Genomic DNA, 18,020 nt, shown 5'->3' with positions numbered 1-18,020 from the left:
TTCTCCTCCCTCCTTCCCCCTCCTTCTCTTTCCCTCTTCCTCCTCTTTCCTCTCCTTTGTTTCCCTCCATCATTAAATTTCACCTAATCAAGCCTGTGTGTGTGTGTGTGTGTGTGTGTGTGTGTGTGTGTGTGTGTTTTATGATGCCTGGTCTAAAAAAGAGGTCTCTCTCTCTCTCTCTCACCTGGGTATTCTTCTTCTCCTGTTTAATCAGATCGCCGGCCAATTTGAGCTCAGGTGTGAAGCGAGATTGCAGGTAAAGTTGAAAAGGAAAAAAATAAGTTGGAAAAATTTGTCGGAGTTGGGAAAAAAAAATGAAAGGAGAGAAGGAAAGAATTGTAACTTCACCCCACGTCCCTTTCCTTCCTCCCCCTCCTCCTCTTCTCCTCTTTCTCCTCTTCCTCTTCCTCCTCCTCTTCTTCCTCCTCCTCTTTCATTATACCCTCTCGAAAAGTTTGCCAATCTATTGTTACATGTCTGACCTCCTTCTATTATCTATCTGTCTATCTATCTGTATCTCCCTCCCTATCTATCTTTATCTATCTGTGTCTATCTGTAAATCTATCCATCTTTTTCTATTTATTTATCTGTCTATCTTTCTACCTATCTTTTTTTATATATCTATCAATGAACTTCTATTTATCTATCGTTCTATCTATCTATGAGAAAAAAATCTCGTGCATTATTTATTATTATTATTATTATTATTATTATTATTATTATTATTATTATTAGTTTTATTGTTCATTTTTACTTCCTTTATTAATTTCCCGGCTTTCATTCACCTTAATTAGGGTCACCTTTCACCTGTGGCCGCGGAGCAAACATGTATAATGAACTTAGCCTGATGAAAATAATAATAATGATAATAATAATAATAATAGTAATAATAATAATAATAATAATAATAATAATGATAATAATAATAAAAGGAGGAGGAGGTGATATACTGTTATTATCATTGTTGTTGTTGTTGTTGTTGCTGTTCTTTTCATCTCTTTTTATTCTTCTTTTTCTCTTTCTTTCTCTTCTTTTTCTTTTTATTCTTCTCGTTTTTCTCCTTCTTCCTCTTTCTTATTCTTATTCTTATTATTCGTAGTAGTAGTAGTAGTAGTAGTAGTAGTAGTAGTAGTAGTAAAATCAGAAAATTCAACACAAAAGGACTTATTAAAACACAGAGACAAATAAATAAACAAACAAACTAAAACAACTCGCAGGGTCACAAATCAAATAAACACAGCAATACTGAGCAACACAAGAGACCGGCAAATAATGTGTTTTGTACAGAAGAAGGTCAGACTCCCACCAGGGTCATTGAAATACTCTTGAAATGCTCACAACACACGACAATTATTGAGCCTTGTCAAATAATGTGATGATTTTGTACAGAAGAATTTCGGGTCAGACTCCACCAGGGTCATAAAATACTCTTGGAAATGCTCACAACTCCTACGAAAACCTTGTCAAATAATGTTTCTTTAGGTTCACGGTACAGAAGAAGGGTCACACTCCCACCAGGGTCATAGAAATACTCTTGGAAATGCTCACAACTCCTACGAAAGCCTTGTCAAATAATGTGTTTTTGTACAGAAGAAGGGTCAGACTCCCACCAGGGTCATAAAAATACTCTTGGAAATGCTCACAACTCCTACGAAAGCCTTGTCAAATAATGTGTTTTTGTACAGAAGAAGGGTCAGACTCCCACCAGGGTCATAAAAATACTCTTGGAAATGCTCACAACTCCTACGAAAGCCTTGTCAAATAATGTGTTTTTGTACAGAAGAAGGGTCAGACTCCCACCAGGGTCATAAAAATACTCTTGGAAATGCTCACAACTCCTACGAAAGCCTTGTCAAATAATGTGTTTTTGTACAGAAGAAGGGTCAGACTCCCACCAGGGTCATAAAAATACTCCTGGAAATGCCCACAACTCCTACGAAAGCCTTGTCAAATAATGTGTTTTTGTACAGAAGAAGGGTCAGACTCCCACCAGGGTCATAGAAATACTCTTGGAAATGCTCACAACTCCTACGAAAGCCTTGTCAAATAATGTGTTTTTGTACAGAAGAAGGGTCAGACTCCCACCAGGGTCATAGAAATACTCTTGGAAATGCTCACAACTCCTACGAAAGCCTTGTCAAATAATGTGTTTTTGTACAGAAGAAGGGTCAGACTCCCACCAGGGTCATAGAAATACTCTTGGAAATGCTCACAACTCCTACGAAAGCCTTGTCAAATGATGTGTTTTTGTCACTGTAGAGTTTCGCTGGAGTCCGGGTTGATAGGGGGTCTTCAGGACAGCATGTGGGTAGTTATAAGCCACTCGACGATGGCTGAAAATTGTCATCCTGTAGCGGCGGCGAGACTTGAACCCGGGTTTTATTTATTTATCTTTATTTTTTTTTGTGTGTGAGTTTTGTCTTGTTATACGTTGGACATTGAAGCAGTTTTATTATATTATTTATTTATTTTTGTGTGTGTAAGATTTGGGTGAAGTGGGGTGAAGGGTGAGGGGGTTAGAAGGGTGGAAGGGGTGAAGGGTGGAAGGGGTGAAGGGTGAAGGGTGGAAGGGGTGAAGGGTGACAGGCTTAGAAGAAAGATAATATATACTGTGGTTGTTATTCCCTTTATTTTTGTTAGGTGAAGGGTTAGAAGGGTGGAAGGGGTGGAGGGAGAGGGGCTTAGAAGAGTGGAAGAGGTGGAAGAGGTGAAGGGTGAGAGACTTAGAAGAAAGTTAATATTTTCTGTGGCTATTATTCCCTCTGTTTTTGTTAGGTGAGGGGATTAAAAGAGTGGAAGGGGTGAAGAGTGGAAGGGGTGGAAGGATGGAAGGGATGAAGGGTGAGAGGCTTAGAAGAAAGTATATATTTTCTGTGGCTATTATTCCCTCTGTTTTTGTTAGGTGAGGGGATTAAAAGAGTGGAAGGGGTGAAGGGTGGAAGGGGTGGAAGGATGGAAGGGGTGGAAAGGGTGAGAGACTTAGAAGAAAGTTCATATTTTCTGTGGCTATTATTCCCTCTGTTTTTGTTAGGTGAGGGGATTAAAAGAGTGGAAGGGGTGGAAGGATGGATAGGGTGAAGGGTGAGAGGCTTAGAAGAAAGTGTATATTTTCTGTGGTTGTTATTGCCTTTGTATTTGTTATAATTATCACTACACTCAGGAAGCCGGTTGGAGGCGCCACAGAATCTCGCTTTGCTCGCCGACACACGAGACTTGCAAGAAAAAAACACAAGGTGAGAAGAGATGAAAAAAAAAAAAAAATGCAAGTTGGAAAAAAAAAGTTAAGCAGAACCGGAATAATATGCGTCGGAGAAGGATTGAATCTCTTTGTTTGTTTGTTTGTTTGTTTGTTTTCTTTCTTTTGTTTTGTCTTTGTCTTTCTTCTTGTTCTTTTTTCTTGTTCTTCTTCCTCTATTCATCTTTTCCTTTGTTGTTTTAAGTGCTGTTGTAGTTTCTTTTCTTTTATTCTTTTTTTTATTTCTTATTTTTCTTCAACTTTTTTTTTTATTCTTCTATCCTCCTCCTCCTCCTCCTCCTCCTCCTTCTCCCCTCCTCCTCCTCCTCCTTTCTTCTTCTTCTTCTTCTTTTATTTCTTATTTTTTTCTTCATCAATTTTTTTGTATTCTTTCCTCCTCCTCCTCCTCCTCCTTCTCCTCCTCCTCCTTCTCCTTCTCCTCCTCCTCCTCCTCCTCCTCCTCCTCCTCCTCCTCCTCCTCCTCCTCCTCCTTTCTTCTTCTTCTTTTATTTCTTATTTTTTTCTTCATCAATTTTTTTTTATTCTTTCCTCCTCCTCCTCCTCCTCCTCCTCCTCCTCCTCCTCCTCCTCCTCCTCCTCCTTCTCCTTCTCCTCCTCCTCCTTTCTTCTTCTTCTTCTTTTATTTCTTCTTTTTTTCTTCATCATTTTTTTTTATTTTCCTCCTCCTCCTCCTCCTCCTCCTCCTCCTCCTACTACTACTACTTCTCCTCCTCCTCCTCCTCCTCCTTTCTTCTTCTTCTTCTTTTATTTCTTATTTTTTTCTTCATCATTTTTTTTTTTATTCTTTCCTCCTCCTCCTCCTCCTCCTCCTCCTCCTCCTCCTCCTCCTCCTGTCGTAATCTTCCTCAGTCAACAATTCCAAGGATCTTTTTCACCCTTACAAGATTGACAGTAATTGAACCGTCACCCCTCACCCCCTCCCCCTTCACTCCCTTACTCTCCCTTCACCCTCCCTCATCACTCCTTTACCCCCCTCATCCCCTTACCCCTTCCTTTAACTTCCCTAAACTCTCCCTCCCTCACCTCTTCCTTCACCCCTCCTTTCCCCTTCCCTTATCCCCCCTTTCTTCATCCCCTTCGTCTTTGCCATCTCCCTACCCCCTTCACCCTCCCTTATCTTGCCCCTTCCCTCCCTCCACCCCCTTTCCTTTCTCCCCTATACCCTTCTCGCGCCTCCCCATCCCACTCATCCCTCCTTTCCCCTTCCTTCACTCCCCTTTCTTCACCTCCTTCACATTACTCCCCCTTCCCTCCCTTCCCTTTTCCTCACCCTCCACCTTTTCCACCCCTTCATCCACTCCCCTTTACCTCCCTTTAATTACGTTCGACCTCCCTTAATCTTCCCTTCACTCTATACCCCTCTATTCCTTCTCCCCTCATCTCCCCTCACTACCTCGGGCAAGATAAGGAAGAGGGGAATAGTTAAACAAAGAGAGGGGAAGGAGAAAGGGAAGTAGAGGGAGAGAGTAATTAGAAACACACAAAAAAAGATATATATATAGAGAAAGGAAGGGGACGTGAGAGGAAGGGGAAGGGGAGTAGAGAGAGAAAGTAAAAGAAACGAATGGAAAATAGAGAAAGGAAGGGGAAGGGGAGGGGAAGGGAAGGGGAAGGGGAGTAGAGAGGGAAACTTAAAGGAAACAGGAGAAAGGAAGGGAAAGGGAATGGGAAGGGTAACAGAGAGAAAAATTTAAAGGAAACAGAAGGAGAAAGGAAGGGGAAGAATGAAGGGAAGGGAAGGGAACAGGGAAGGGGAGAGAGTGTTTCCTTCCTTCCCCTTTCCTCTGATTGTGCGAATGTGACAAAGCAAATAGAATGAATGGAGGAAATAGGAGAAGGGAAATAATTAAATGAGAGAGGAAGGAAGGGAAGAGAGAGAGAGGGAAGGAGAGAATCAGAGAACGGAAATGAAGGAAACGAGGAAAGGGTAATTAGAGGTCACAGGTAAATACAGGTGAAGGGAATAATAATAATAATAATGAAAATAATGAAAATAATGATAATAATGAAAATAAGGAAAATAATGATGATAAAAATAAATACAGAAAATGAAAACGAAAGTAAAGATTCATATTAACCAAGAAAAGGAAAAATGAGGAAGAAAAGTAAAGGAAATGAAAAGAGAAAGAGACAAAGAAAAAAAAGACATGAAGGGAGGAAAGGAAAAAATGAGGAAAAAAGTGAAAGGGAAAAAGAAAAAAAAATGAGGAAGAAAAATAAAAGTAATGAAAAGAGAAAGATAAAAAAAACATTAAAGAAGGAAAGGAAAAATTATTAAAAAAGGAAAAGGGAAAAAGAAAAAAATGAAGAAAAATAAAAGTAATGAAGCGTAGGTAGAAAACAGAGAAATAGGGAGAATAGGGAAAATAGTAGAAAATAGTAGAATAGTAGAAATAGTAGAATATATATAGTAGAAATAGTAGAATATATATAGTAGAAATAGAAATAGTAGAATAGTAGAAATAGTAGCATAGTAGAAATAGTAGAATAGTAGAAAATCGTAGAAATAGTAGAAAACAGATAAATAGGGAGAATAGGATAATGGAGTGGATTGGGAGCGTAAGTATGTGAGGGGGGGGAGAGGGGGGAGGAAAGGGAATAGGAAATGAGGCGTGGAAGAGGGGAGAGAGAGAGAGAGAGAGAGAGAGAGAGAGAGAGAGAGAGAGAGAGAGAGAGAGAGAGAGAGAGAGAGAGAGAATAGGAGAATTGTGGAAAAGAAAAAAAACAGTGAAAGTGAAAAAGATGAAAAAAATATAGGTGGAAAGGAAAATGAGAAAGAAAATAAAAGAGGAAAACAGAGAGGGAGAAAATGCAAGAAAAAAAAGAGGAAAACAGAAAAAAAAGAAAAAAAAAGAGGAAAACAAGAAAACATAAAAAAACAGAGTAAAATATATGAGGAATAAAATGCAAGAAAATAAAAGAGGAAAGCAGAAAAAAAACAAGAAACAGACTCAAACGGAACAGGTACAGCGCAAAAAAGATCACCCAGGTAGTCAGTCAGTCGGTCAATCACTCAGGTGTTAAGAGATAAACCAATTAAGTAACGCCAACACCTGCACGCTATTCAATTAAGGGACGAACAGGTGTGGCAGACAATTAGAACACGGCAGGGAATGGGGCGAGGTACGACACTTTCTCCGGGTATCGAACCTTGGCCGGCAGCGACACTACACGACCCAGAGAGAGAGAGAGAGAGAGAGAGAGAGAGAGATTGCTCTGGACAAGTTGTATAGAAATGAAACCTTTTTTGGGAGGGGTTGTGTGTGTGTGTGTGTGTGTGTGTGTGTGTGTGTGTGTGTGTGTGTGTGTGTGTGTGTGTGTGTGCGCGCGCGGAGATGCCAGACGCAGAGAGATGGGGAGAGAGGAGGGGAGGGGAGGGAATGGGTAAGGAGAGGGGAGGGGAGAGAGGGGAGACGAAAGTGGGTGAATGAATGGAGAGTGAAGGTATTTGAGGGGAATGGGGTAGAGGAAGGAAGCGAGGGGAGAGAATGAGGGGAGGAGAGAGGGTTAAAGGGGGGAGAATGGGAAGGAAGAGGGGAGTAGAGAGAGAAACGAAAGGGAAGGAAGAAGGGAGTAGAGAAAGTGGAGAAAGAAGAGAGAAACTGAGAGAAAGTAGAGGGAAAGGAAGGAAAAGGGGAGTAGGAAAAGAAGAGAAAAAGAAAGAAAAGAGAAATAGAGAGAAAGGGAAGGGAAGGAAATGCCGAAAAGGGGAATAGAAAGTTAGGAAAGGAAGGAAAACGGGAGGAGGCGTAACGTGATAAAGATGCAGAAGGGAAAGAGGAAAAAGAAAGTTAAAAAATGAGGAAAAATGGACGAAAATGCAAAGAAAGAGAAAAAGAAGAAAGAGATAGGAAGGAATAAAGAAACGATGAATAAAAAGAGAAAAAAAATGTGAAGGTAAAAAAGAAGAATAGGAACGAATATAAAAAGAAAAAGGAATAGGAAGGATAATAGAGAGGATAGAACGATAACAAATAAAAGGAGAAAAGGAAAGGAGGGAAAAAGAAGATGAATAAATGAAAAAAAAATGAGAAGGAGGATTAGGAACGAATTTAAGAAGAAAAAGGAATAGGAGGGATAATAGAGAGATAGAACGATAACAATGGAAAGAAGAAAGGGAATAAAAAGGGAAAAAAATAAAAGAAATGAAAAGGTTAAAGAAAGATGAATAGGAACGAATATAAGAAGAAAGAGGAAGAGGAAGAGTAGGGGCGTGCGTTGTGTTCTACCATTTAAAGGGAAGGTGTCACGGGTCCCATAGTTTTGCACGAATTTAAAGGGTAGGCCACGACTCTTCAGTGTGACGGAGATGAGCAACGAGGCCACGCGCGCGGGTTGACGTGAGAGGCGGGGGGGGGGGGGGGGGGAATTACACACCTTAGTTAATTAACCTGTCCGATAGTTGATTGGTTTTATTTATTTGTACATTCATTAATTTACCTGTAATAATAGTCTCTCTCTCTCTCTCTCTCTCTCTCTCTCTCTCTCTCTCTCTCTCTCTCTCTCTCTCTCTCTTAATTGGCTTCTCAACCCGCGTGAAAAGAAAATGCGAGTGTCAAAATTCTACCGGATAAGAAACGAAGATTGGCTGGTGTGTTTGTCGAGCAGGAGACGAACACTTGGGAAAAAAAGGAAGAGAAAAAAAAAAGAAAAAAATGTAGGAAAGGAGGAGGGAAAAAATAGTAAAAAAGGGGAAAATAACAGGGAAAAGGAAAAGTATGTGAGAATCGGAAAAGAAAGGAAAAGATGGTAGGAAAATGGAAAAAGGAAAAGAAAGTTAGAAAAGGGGAAAAAAGTAGGAAAGGAGGAGGGAAAAAAAGTAAAAAAGGGAAAAACTAGGAAAAAAGGAAAAGGGTTTGGGAATCGGTAAAGAAAGTAGAAAAGAAAGGAAAAAACGGTACCAAGGAAAGAGGAAAAGATAGTAGGAAAATGGAAAAGTAAGAGAGAGAGAGAGAGAGAGAGAGAGAGAGAGAGAGAGAGAGAGAGAGAGAGAGAGAGAGTAGGACAAAGGAAATGAAAGTAGGAAAAAGAGAAAAGAAAATGAAGAGGAAAATAAACTAGGAAATGGAAAAGTAGGAAAAGAAAGTAGTAAAAAAAAGAAAACGAAGTGGTACAAGGAAATCAAAGTAGGAGAAAAAGAAAGAAAGGAAAAGAAAGAGGAAAGAAAACGTAGGAAAATGAATCAAGGCAAAAGGAAAATAGTGGAAAAAAAGAGGAAAGAGGAGGAAGTGGTTATATTCCTTGCACTTAAATCAATTTGAAAACGAATTAACAGCAGTGAAAAAAAATATTGAAATGAGGAAGAAATAAAGAGTGTGTGTCGTTAGAGAGGAAATGGAAAAAAAAAAGTCATGTACGTGCGATTGCTATTTCCCAAAGCAAAACAGTAAATTAAAAAGAGAGAAAAAGAGAAGGAAAAGACTCGCGATCATGTAACAAGGAAAATAAATACATCATCCTTTTTTACTTTATTTTCATGAGAGCAATTAACGAAAGAAAGAATGGAAAAAAGAAGAAAAAAGACAAATACATCATACTGTTTTACTTCATTATCAAGAGAGTAACAAAAGAAAAAATGAAAAAAGAAAAAAAACAACAACTCAACAGCATTAGAGAAAAAAATCAAGAAAACAAAAAAACAAACAAAATTGGCCTTGCTCTTTGTGTATCATAGAAAGCAAATAAAAAAATAAAAATAAAAGAGAAAAGAAAATTGCAGGATTAGAGAGAGAGAGAAAAAAAAAAACATTATTAATCCTATTTTTGTTGTTGACGGTATGTGTGTGTGTGTGTGTGTGTGTGTGTGTGTGTGTGTGTGTGTGTGTGTGTGTGTGTTTTATGACCCTGTTTTGAACGTGTTCCGTGAATTGAGAGAGAGAGAGAGAGAGAGAGAGAGAGAGAGAGAGAGAGAGAGAGAGAGAGAGAGAGAGAGAGGCGGGGAGGTCATATAAGTGGGTGGATGGACGTTGGTGGAGGAAATAAGGGAGGAAGGAGGAAAGTTAGGAGGAAAAAAATTAAGGAAAGTTCTTGTTCAGGAGGAGGAGGAGGAGGAGGAGGAGGAGGAGGAGGAGGAAGAAAGGCCAATTTGCTGAGGTAGAAAGAGAGGCATTGTTGGAGAGGAGGAGGAAGAAGAGGAGGAGGAGGAGGAGGAAATATGTCTTCTGTAAGGGGAGTGAGTGGAGGGGAAGTGATGGAAGAGAAATGGTGGTGGTGGGATGATGGGAGGATGGGGAAGTGGTTGGGGATGGAGGGAAGAAATTGGGGCTTGGGGAAGAGGGGGAAAACGGATCGAACAAGGGAAAATTACAACCGTTGGGGATGAAAGGGAAAGGGAATGGTGGGGAGGGGAGGACATGGGGGTGATGGGGAATAAAGGGGAGAGGGGGGAAGGGGAAGGAATGAGATATATGGGAGGGGAAGGGAATGGGGAAGGATGGGAAGGGAAGTAGATGAGGTGATGGGAAATATAAGGGAGAGGGGAAGGGGAGGGGAAATGAATGGGGGAGGATGGGAAGGGAAGTAGATGAGGTGATGGGAAATATAAGGGAGAGGGGAAGGGGAGGGGAAATGAATGGGGAAGGATGGGAAGGAGAGGAGATGGGGTGATGGGGAATAAAGGGGAGATGGAAAGGGGAGGAAAGCGAGAGGGGAAAGGGGCAAAGTGTGGTTGGGGAAGGGGATGAGAAGGATAACAGGAAGTGGAATGGTGGGGAAAGGAAGGAGAGGGAGAGTGATGATAATGATAATGGGGAGGAAATAAAGAAAGGGAAGAAGGAGAAAAAGAAAGAAAAGAAAAACTAAACCAAAAGAAAAAAATACGAAGAAGGAAAAGCAAGAAAAATAGAAGAAAAAAAACATTAAGAAAAACAGGAAAACGATAAAATTCAATAATACGAAGAAAATAAATAAATAAAAACATCGTTACTCAATTTTTCAAGCACCAACTCACCACACCATCATCATCACCACCATCATCATCACCACTACCACTCACCACATAACACCACCAAAGCAACCACCCATCACCACCATCATCACCACAAACTCACCACTACCACTCACCACATAACACCACCAAAGCAACCATTCATCACCACCACCATCACCACTACCACAAACTCACCACATAACACCACCACCACCATCACCACCACTACCACAAACTCACCATATAACACCACCACCACCACCATCACCACCACAACCACCACTCACCACTCACCACCATAGCAACCACCCATCACCACCTTTCATCACCACCACCCCTCCCTCCCCCTCCCCCCCGCCAGCTGGGAGACAGGGTGGTGGAGGCAACAGCGTCTGGGTTCAAGGACAGGACCAAGCGCCGGTTCTCCCTTCCCGCGGGGCCCCGGTTCGATTCCCGCCGCTCCTCCACAGTCTCCATCTGCTCCTCTACATGTATGGTGCCCTGTTTGTGTGTGTGTTTGTGTGTCTGTCTCTCTGTCTGTCTGTCTGTCTATCTATATCTATCTGTTGGTAATTCGTTTTTTTATTTCTTGTTTTTTTTTTCTTTTTATACTTTTTTTCTTCTACGTTTTCCTTTCCTCCTTTTTTTCTTATTTTCTCGTTTTTGTTAGTTATTTTTCTACTTCTTTCTACGTTTTTCTTTCCTCTAGTCTTTCGTTTTTCTTCTTATTTTTCAACTTTTTTGCTATTTCCCTTCTTTACTTCCTCCTTTTTTTCTTTTTCACTTTCTCGTTCATATTCTTTTTGTTTTGTTTTCTACTGTATCTTACCTATTGTTACGTCTCTCTTGTTTCCTTTTATTTCCCTTTAATTTCTAACCTCCTCCTTTATTCAATTTTCTTTTCCTCCTCCTTCGTCGTTTTTTCCTTTTTACTCTTTCAGAAGGTATATAACGTTCCCTTCCCTTCACCTTCTCACTAACTTTCCTCAATTTTTCCTTACTTCCTTCTTCCTTCCCTCCTTTCTCCTTCTCTCCTAACCTCCATCCTTCCTTCTCTCCTTCCTTCCATTCCCTCCCTCTTCGCGCTCGCTACTTTGTCTCACTTTAACTTTTCTTCTCAATTCACTTTCCATTTTATCCTATCCCTTTCTCCTTCCTCTTCTTCCCTCCTCTCCTTCCTCTTCTTCCCTCCTTTCCTCTCCCTTTGTTCCATTCTATTCTACTTCCCCTTCTCGCGGTCCTCTCTATTCATCTTTCCTTCCTATCCTTATCGACTTTATTTTTCCTTCTTCCTTCTTCTTTCTTCCTTCTTCTTTCTTTTCTTCTTCCTCATTTTCTTTCCCTATACCTTCTCCATTTTATTTTTCTCGTCTTTTTTCTTTGCTTTTTTTTCTCTAATTTTTCCTTCTATCCTTCCATCACTTCTTTCATTCCTTCTTCTTTTCCTTCTTATATTTTATTTGGTTTTCTATTTTCTCATTTTTTTCTTTATTTCTTTTTTTTTCGCCTTTTGTCAATGTATTCTCTCTCTCTCTCTCTCTCTCTCTCAAAACCTAATCATGTGGGCAGCCTTCTCCCATATCATCCTTTCCTCTCCCCTATCTTCCCTTCCCTCCCTCCCTTCTCTCCCCCTCCCTCTCCCTCTCCCTCTCTCTTTCAGTATCTCATATTCCCTCTCCCTGAAGTCCCTATCTCCCCTTGTCCTAATTGGTTATCTCTGTTATCTCTAATTACCTCTCTCTCTCTCTCTCTCTCTCTCTCTCTCTCTCTCTCTCTCTCTCTCTTATTACCTTTTTTTCTCTGTCTGTCAATATCTATCATCTGTTCCACTAATTATTCTCTCTCTCTCTCTCTCAAATAGTAAAGTAATGGCTTATAATAACATGCTTAAGGATTTTCGTTTTATATCATTATTTTTATTTTTTTAGAAACTTGAAATTACTTTTTGTTTTTATTTTGTTTTTTGTTTTTTTCTTTGTTTACTTTGTTTCTTTTCTTTTCTTGCTTACATTAATATTCGCTTCGTTATGTTAGTTAGTTAAGTCTGTCATCGGGTCTTATTATTATTATTATTATTATTATTATTATTATTATTATTATTATTATTATTATTATTATTATTATTTATACTACTGCAGGACATTAATAGCAGAGGAAAGAGAAATGTGTGTGTGTGTGTGTCTGTGTGTGTGTGTGTGTGTGTGTGTGTGTGTGTGTGTGTGTGTGTGTGTGTGTGTGTGTGTGTGTGTGCGGCCGTTTGTTTGTTCGTTTTGTAATGTTTTTTCGTTAATTTACAGTCCGTGTTTTGTTTTAATTTTTCTTTCGTTATTCGTTATAGTCCGTGTTTTTTAATTTTTCTTTCGTTATCGCTGCAGAACATCCAATAATTTTAAGGACATAATATACTAGTAGGCGAGAGAGAGAGAGAGAGAGAGAGAGAGAGAGAGAGAGAGAGAGAGAGAGAGAGAGAGAGAGAGAGCAAGCAAGAGACAGACAAACAGAGAGAAGATGAGTGGAAAACTACACCCGGAGAATTATACAGCAAAACAGGACGTGAGGTAAATTAATAAACAAGTCTCGCCTGGCATCCACTAACAGCTCAACGTGCGTCATGTTCAGAGAAGTTAGCATCGCACGACAGCAAGCAAAGGGCGTGTAAGAAGATGCTCCCCTTGAGGCTGATAATGTTTTCTTATGCTTGTGTAACCTGTCGTAAGGGGGTCGAGAGAGAGAGAGAGAGAGAGAGAGAGAGAGAGAGAGAGAGAGAGAGAGAGAGAGAGAGAGGGGGGGGGGTGATAGTGTTTTATTTGTATTTATTTGTTTATGATAGTAGTAGTAGTAGTAGTAGTAGTAGTAGTAGTAGTGGTGGTTGTGGTGGTAATGATATTGTACTCCATGGTGTTGTAACCCTCGTGGTGATGCATTCCGTCATTACCATGCATCACCACCACCCATCACCACCACCACCACCACACGCTCGTCCCCAGGGTCTTACATAACACCATGAAAGAGGAGGAGTACAGCACGTTGCGACACACACACACACACACACACACACACACACACACACACACACACACACACGCCTTGTCAACTCCACTTATATCACCACATACTTGTCCTCACCACCTCTGAACAGGCTTATCATCACCACTCTAAAAGTACACATATCAACACCAAAACTACTACTACTACTACTACTACTACTACTACTACTACTACTACTACTACTACTACTACTACTACTACTACTACTACTACTGCTATTTCGTCCTTGTCTTCTACTTCTTCAACTTCTTTTTCTGCTTCTACGTCATCATTATCTTGTTCTTCTTCTGTTTCTTCTATTTCTTTTTATTGGGTATTTCAAGGTTACACAAGACACATTTTTGCTAATGCTTTCATCTCTCCTATTCGTTATTCTCTCACTCTAGGCGAATAAGCCCCTCCCTCTCCCTGTGATTGGTGGAGGTCATGCTTAAACCCCGCCTCCTCGCTCCCTTGCCCCTCCTCCGCCTCCTCCGCTCAGTCCATCTCTTACTCAATTACCGAGATATGTTTGTTGTTGATTCTTGATTCTTATACAACAGGGTCGAGAAATTACGTTGAGTGCTCTGTTTGCATTCATCTTTTTACAGTGAAGGACAAGGCTCAGACTTAATGATGGTAGTAGTGATGATAAGAGTGATGATGATGATGATGGTAATGAAGAAGAATGGTTGTATTAGCTAATGTAGATGTATGTATGTATGTATAAATGTATGACTGAAGGGGGAAAATAGGGGAGGAAGGGAGGGTGGCAGGGGAGGCATGGAGGGAAAAAAGTGGAGAAGGAAGGGAAGGAAAAGAAGGGAAGAGTTTTGGGGATGAAGGGAGAGCTGCAGGGTGAGGAAAGGTCGTGAAGGGAAGGGAAGGAAAGGGAGAAGGAGAAGAAGAAGGGAAGAAAAAGAGGAAGGGTTCTGTGTTGACTCCTCCCCTTCATCGTTTTGTCCCTTCTTCTTTCTCTCCTTCCTTTGTTTGCCTCCTATCTTTCCTCTCTCCCTCCCTCCTTTCCTTTTCCATCTTTTCCTGTCTCTTTCCATCATCACATTGTCTCCATGCCTTCAAGAGAGGAGGAGGAGGAGGAAGGGATGCTGCCCGTCTTCTTTCTCTTCTTCTTCCCCCTCTTCTTCTAAAACACACGTCACTACCCCTCCTCCTCCTCCCCAGAAATCCTTGACCTCTGTATTATGCCGGTTTTGCTGTTGTTTTTCTTGTTGTTTCTTGTTTTGCTTTGTCTCGCCTTGTCCTGTCTTGTTTGTTTTCTTGTTTGTTGTTTGCTCAGGTGGAGGTTATTGAAGGGTTGTGTCGGTGGTGGTGGTGGTGGGTGGTTGTGGTGGTGGTGGTGGTGACGTTGTGGTGATGATAAGGGTGGTGGTGATGTAGTGCTGATATGGTGAAAGGTGGAGAGTAGTGGTGGTAGTGATGATGGTGATGACGATTGGTAGTGATGAATGATAGTGAAGGTGATGGTGATGATGATGGTAGGAGGAGAGAGTTGTGGTGATGCTGGTGGTAAAGAGGAGATAGTTGTGGTGATGCTGGTGGTTAAGACGAGATGGTGATGATGGGGATGCTGGTGGTGGTGATGTTAGTGGTGATGAGTGGTGTTTAATGGTGATGACGGTGGTGTATAATTGTACCTCATAAAAAAATACTCATCTGCATAATTGGAGTCCGCTTTGCTGTTGTTGTTGTTGTTGTTGTTGTTGTTGTTGTTGGTGGTGGTGGTGGTGGTGGTGGTGGTGTCATTAACAGTTTTTGTCGTTCTTTTCCACTTTGCTTTTTTCCTTCCTCTTTTTTTTTCCTTCTTTTTCCTCACTATTTTTTTTTCCTCCTCCTAGTTCTTTTTTTCTTTTCTTTTTTCCTCTCTAGTTTCCTTTTTTTTCTTCTAGTTTTTTTTCTCCACTTTGTTTTTCCCCACTTTTCTATTTTCCTTCCTTTTCCTTTTTTCCTCCTTTTATTCCCTTTTCCTCCTTTTTTCCCCTTTTCCTCCTGTTATTTTATTTTCCTCTTTTTTCTCTTTTTTCCTCCTTTTTTTTCTTATTTTTCCCCACCAGTTTTTTTTTATTGTCCTTCATTTCCAGACTTAAAGGTGCGTTGTTGTTGTTGTTGTTGTTGTTGTTGTTGTTGTTGTTGTTGTTGTTGTTGTTGTATAAAGTCGGCGTGTGTCCTCATTTTCGACTTCTATCAATCAATGGGGAGGGGGGGGGGGCGGAGGAAGGGGAGGGGGGAGAGGAAGGGGGGAGGGGGTTAGTCTCATTCTTTCTTTCTTTCTTTCCTTGTTTGTTTGTTTGTTTGTTTGTTTCGTTCTTTCTTTCATTCTCTTTCAGTGTAATCGGTAATATTAATATGAAAAATAAAAGTAAGATTAAGAAGCGGATGATGAGGAGGAGGAGAAGAAGAGAAAAGAAAGAAAGAAAGAAAGAGAGAAACAAAGAGAAGAAAGAGAAAGAAAGAAAAAAGAAAAAAAGAAAGAGAGGAAGACCAGTAATATTAATAAGAAGAATAACATAAAAAATAATATAAGGAAGTGGAGTCAAGGTGCTGGAGGAGTTAGAGGAAGAGAAAGAAGAAGAGGAGGAGGAGGAGGAGAAGGAAGAGAAAGGAAGAGGAGGAGGAGGAGAAGGAAGAGAAAGGAAGAGGAGGAGGAGGAGGAGAAGGAAGAGAAAGGAAGAGAAAGGAAGAGGAGGAGGAGGAGGAGGAGGAGGAAGAGAAAGAAGAAGAGGAGGAGGAGGAGGAAGAGAAAGAAGAAGAGGAGGAGGAGGAGGAGGAAGAGAAAGAAGAAGAGGAGGAGGAGGAGGAGAAGGAAGAGAAAGGAAGAGGAGGAGGAGGAGGAGGAGGAGGAGGAGGAGGAGGAGGAGGAGAAAGAGAAAGAAGAAGAGGAGAAGGAGGAGGAAGAGGAAGAGGAAAAATAATTAGCCAGGAAGAAAAGAAAGAAAAAAACAAAGAGCCGCCGCCTTGGTCTTGCGTCGCGGCGGAATCAAAACAAAACCCAACGCGGAAAAGAAGAAAAAAAAAAAGAAAATCCAATATGAAAAGACAAAAAATGAAAAAGAGAAAAAAAATAATATGAAGAGAAAGAAAGTTGTGGGAAGCGAGGGATGAGAAAGTGAAGATTGTTATTATTATTATTATTATTATTATTATTATTATTATTATTATTATTATTATTATTAGTGTTGCTTCATCTATTCGGTAAGCTAAGTATTATTATCGTTATCATTATCAGTGTTAGCATTAGAGGCACTGGTATTATTATTATTATTATTATTATTATTATTATTATTATTATTATTATTATTATTACTCTAGATATTACGATTAAGTGTCACTCGTTATGTATACTCTAAATCAGGGTTGCCAAGGCTTTATGTGTTTTCCGCGGACATCCTCACCAAAAAATAGCCCCAAAATAGCCCAACACTAAAATAATGAAATAGTAGCCCCCCGAAATAGCCCAACACGAAAAAAAATAGCTCCCCATATTCATCCAAAATTAAAAGAAAACGTGAAATTCCACTCTTTTATGTTACACCATTTATAGACTTTTTAAATCACACTGTTCCTCCCTTGAAACTGCAACACTCGACTTTCAGACATATTTCCAGAGCCACAGAATAGGAGAGTTTGCCCATCTTTTTTCGCAGGCGCCATGTTGTTACCGAGAGCCGCGCGAAATTCAAATTGATGGTGATACGATAGTTTTTATTTATTTATTTATTTATTTATTTATTTTTTGGTGGGGGAGTGATGAGAGGATGACAAAAGGTGAAAGAATGCTAAAAGGGTAAGATTGAACGTATGGGGATACGATAGTTTTTTATTTATTTATTTATTTATTTTTTTTTTTTGGTGGGGGAGTGATGAGAGGATGACAAAAGGTGAAAGAATGCTAAAAGGGTAAGATTGAATGTATGGGGAATGGGACAAGGGGGAAAAAGGGTGAGTGAGAGAGGAGGAGGGATGTCAGGGTGTGGGAGAGAGGGGGAGAATGAGAGAGAATGAGAGAGAAGAAAGGGAAAGGGTTAAAGAAATGGTCAGAATTTCAAAAAAAGTAACGAGCATAAAAAAAAAACATTTACTTTGAATTTCACGCCTTTCTTTTGGTAACATTATGGCGCCAGTGTTATTGTTAAACGCCTCCGCCACTCATATTAACTACTTCCAAAGTCATAAAAGAAGATCAGCCGGGCTCAAATAGGTGTTTTTGTAGGTTCACGGTGCAGAGGAAGGGCCAAACTACCACCAGGGTCATAAAACTACCCCTGGAAATGCCCAAAACTCCTATGAAAGCCTTGTCAAATATGCATGCTTGGGCGACGAAAATTTGAGGACTGCGACCCTCGATAAGACACTCCTGTTCCGTCTTTGGCTCGACTTCATTATCGTACCTTGGCAGCCCTGTTCGACTTAAGGCTAGTTTTTACCTTTGTGTTCGTCTCGCCTTCCTGTTTATTTGCTTCCTCGCACCCACCTGTCATGTAGGCAATTGTAAGTAAATGTGATTTTAAGGTTAATTAAGGGAACGCCCAGGAAAGGTAGGTATGTGTGTTTGTGGGTGGGCGTACAGGTGTGTGTGTGTGTGTGCGTGTGTGTGTGTCGTTCTTCTCAGGTGAGTCTGGCAGGTAATTTATGGTCACCTGGATTTTTTTATTTAATTACATGTGACTCATTAAAAGTTTCGACTAGGTAAAATTACGTATAAACCGATGATGAAAGTATATGTGTGTGACGGTGAGTGGGTGGATGGGTGTGGGGGGGGAGTGGTGTGTGTGTGTATGCGTGTGTGTGTGT

General features: G+C 40.4%; 1 protein-coding gene across 6 annotated transcripts in view; it reads left to right on the top strand.

The window, feature by feature from the left end:
* The window catches only part of LOC127008262 (adenosylhomocysteinase-like 1), a 187,760-nt gene that overhangs the window by 136,548 nt on the left and 33,192 nt on the right, over nucleotides 1–18,020 (top strand). For 2 of the 6 annotated variants that reach the window (XM_050880037.1, XM_050880038.1), the window contains exon 3: nucleotides 10,546–10,675. The exons of the other annotated variants lie outside the window; for them this stretch is intronic. In XM_050880037.1, the coding sequence (XP_050735994.1) occupies nucleotides 10,546–10,675 (130 nt within the window). The remainder of the gene's footprint in view (nucleotides 1–10,545; nucleotides 10,676–18,020) is intronic. 6 annotated transcript variants of the gene reach the window in all.

This window comes from Eriocheir sinensis, chromosome 37 (assembly GCF_024679095.1).
Source record: "Eriocheir sinensis breed Jianghai 21 chromosome 37, ASM2467909v1, whole genome shotgun sequence".
Lineage (NCBI taxonomy): Eukaryota > Metazoa > Arthropoda > Malacostraca > Decapoda > Varunidae > Eriocheir > Eriocheir sinensis.
The sequence above is the reverse complement of the archived record's forward strand: the minus strand, read 5'-3'. Positions and strand labels throughout refer to the sequence as shown.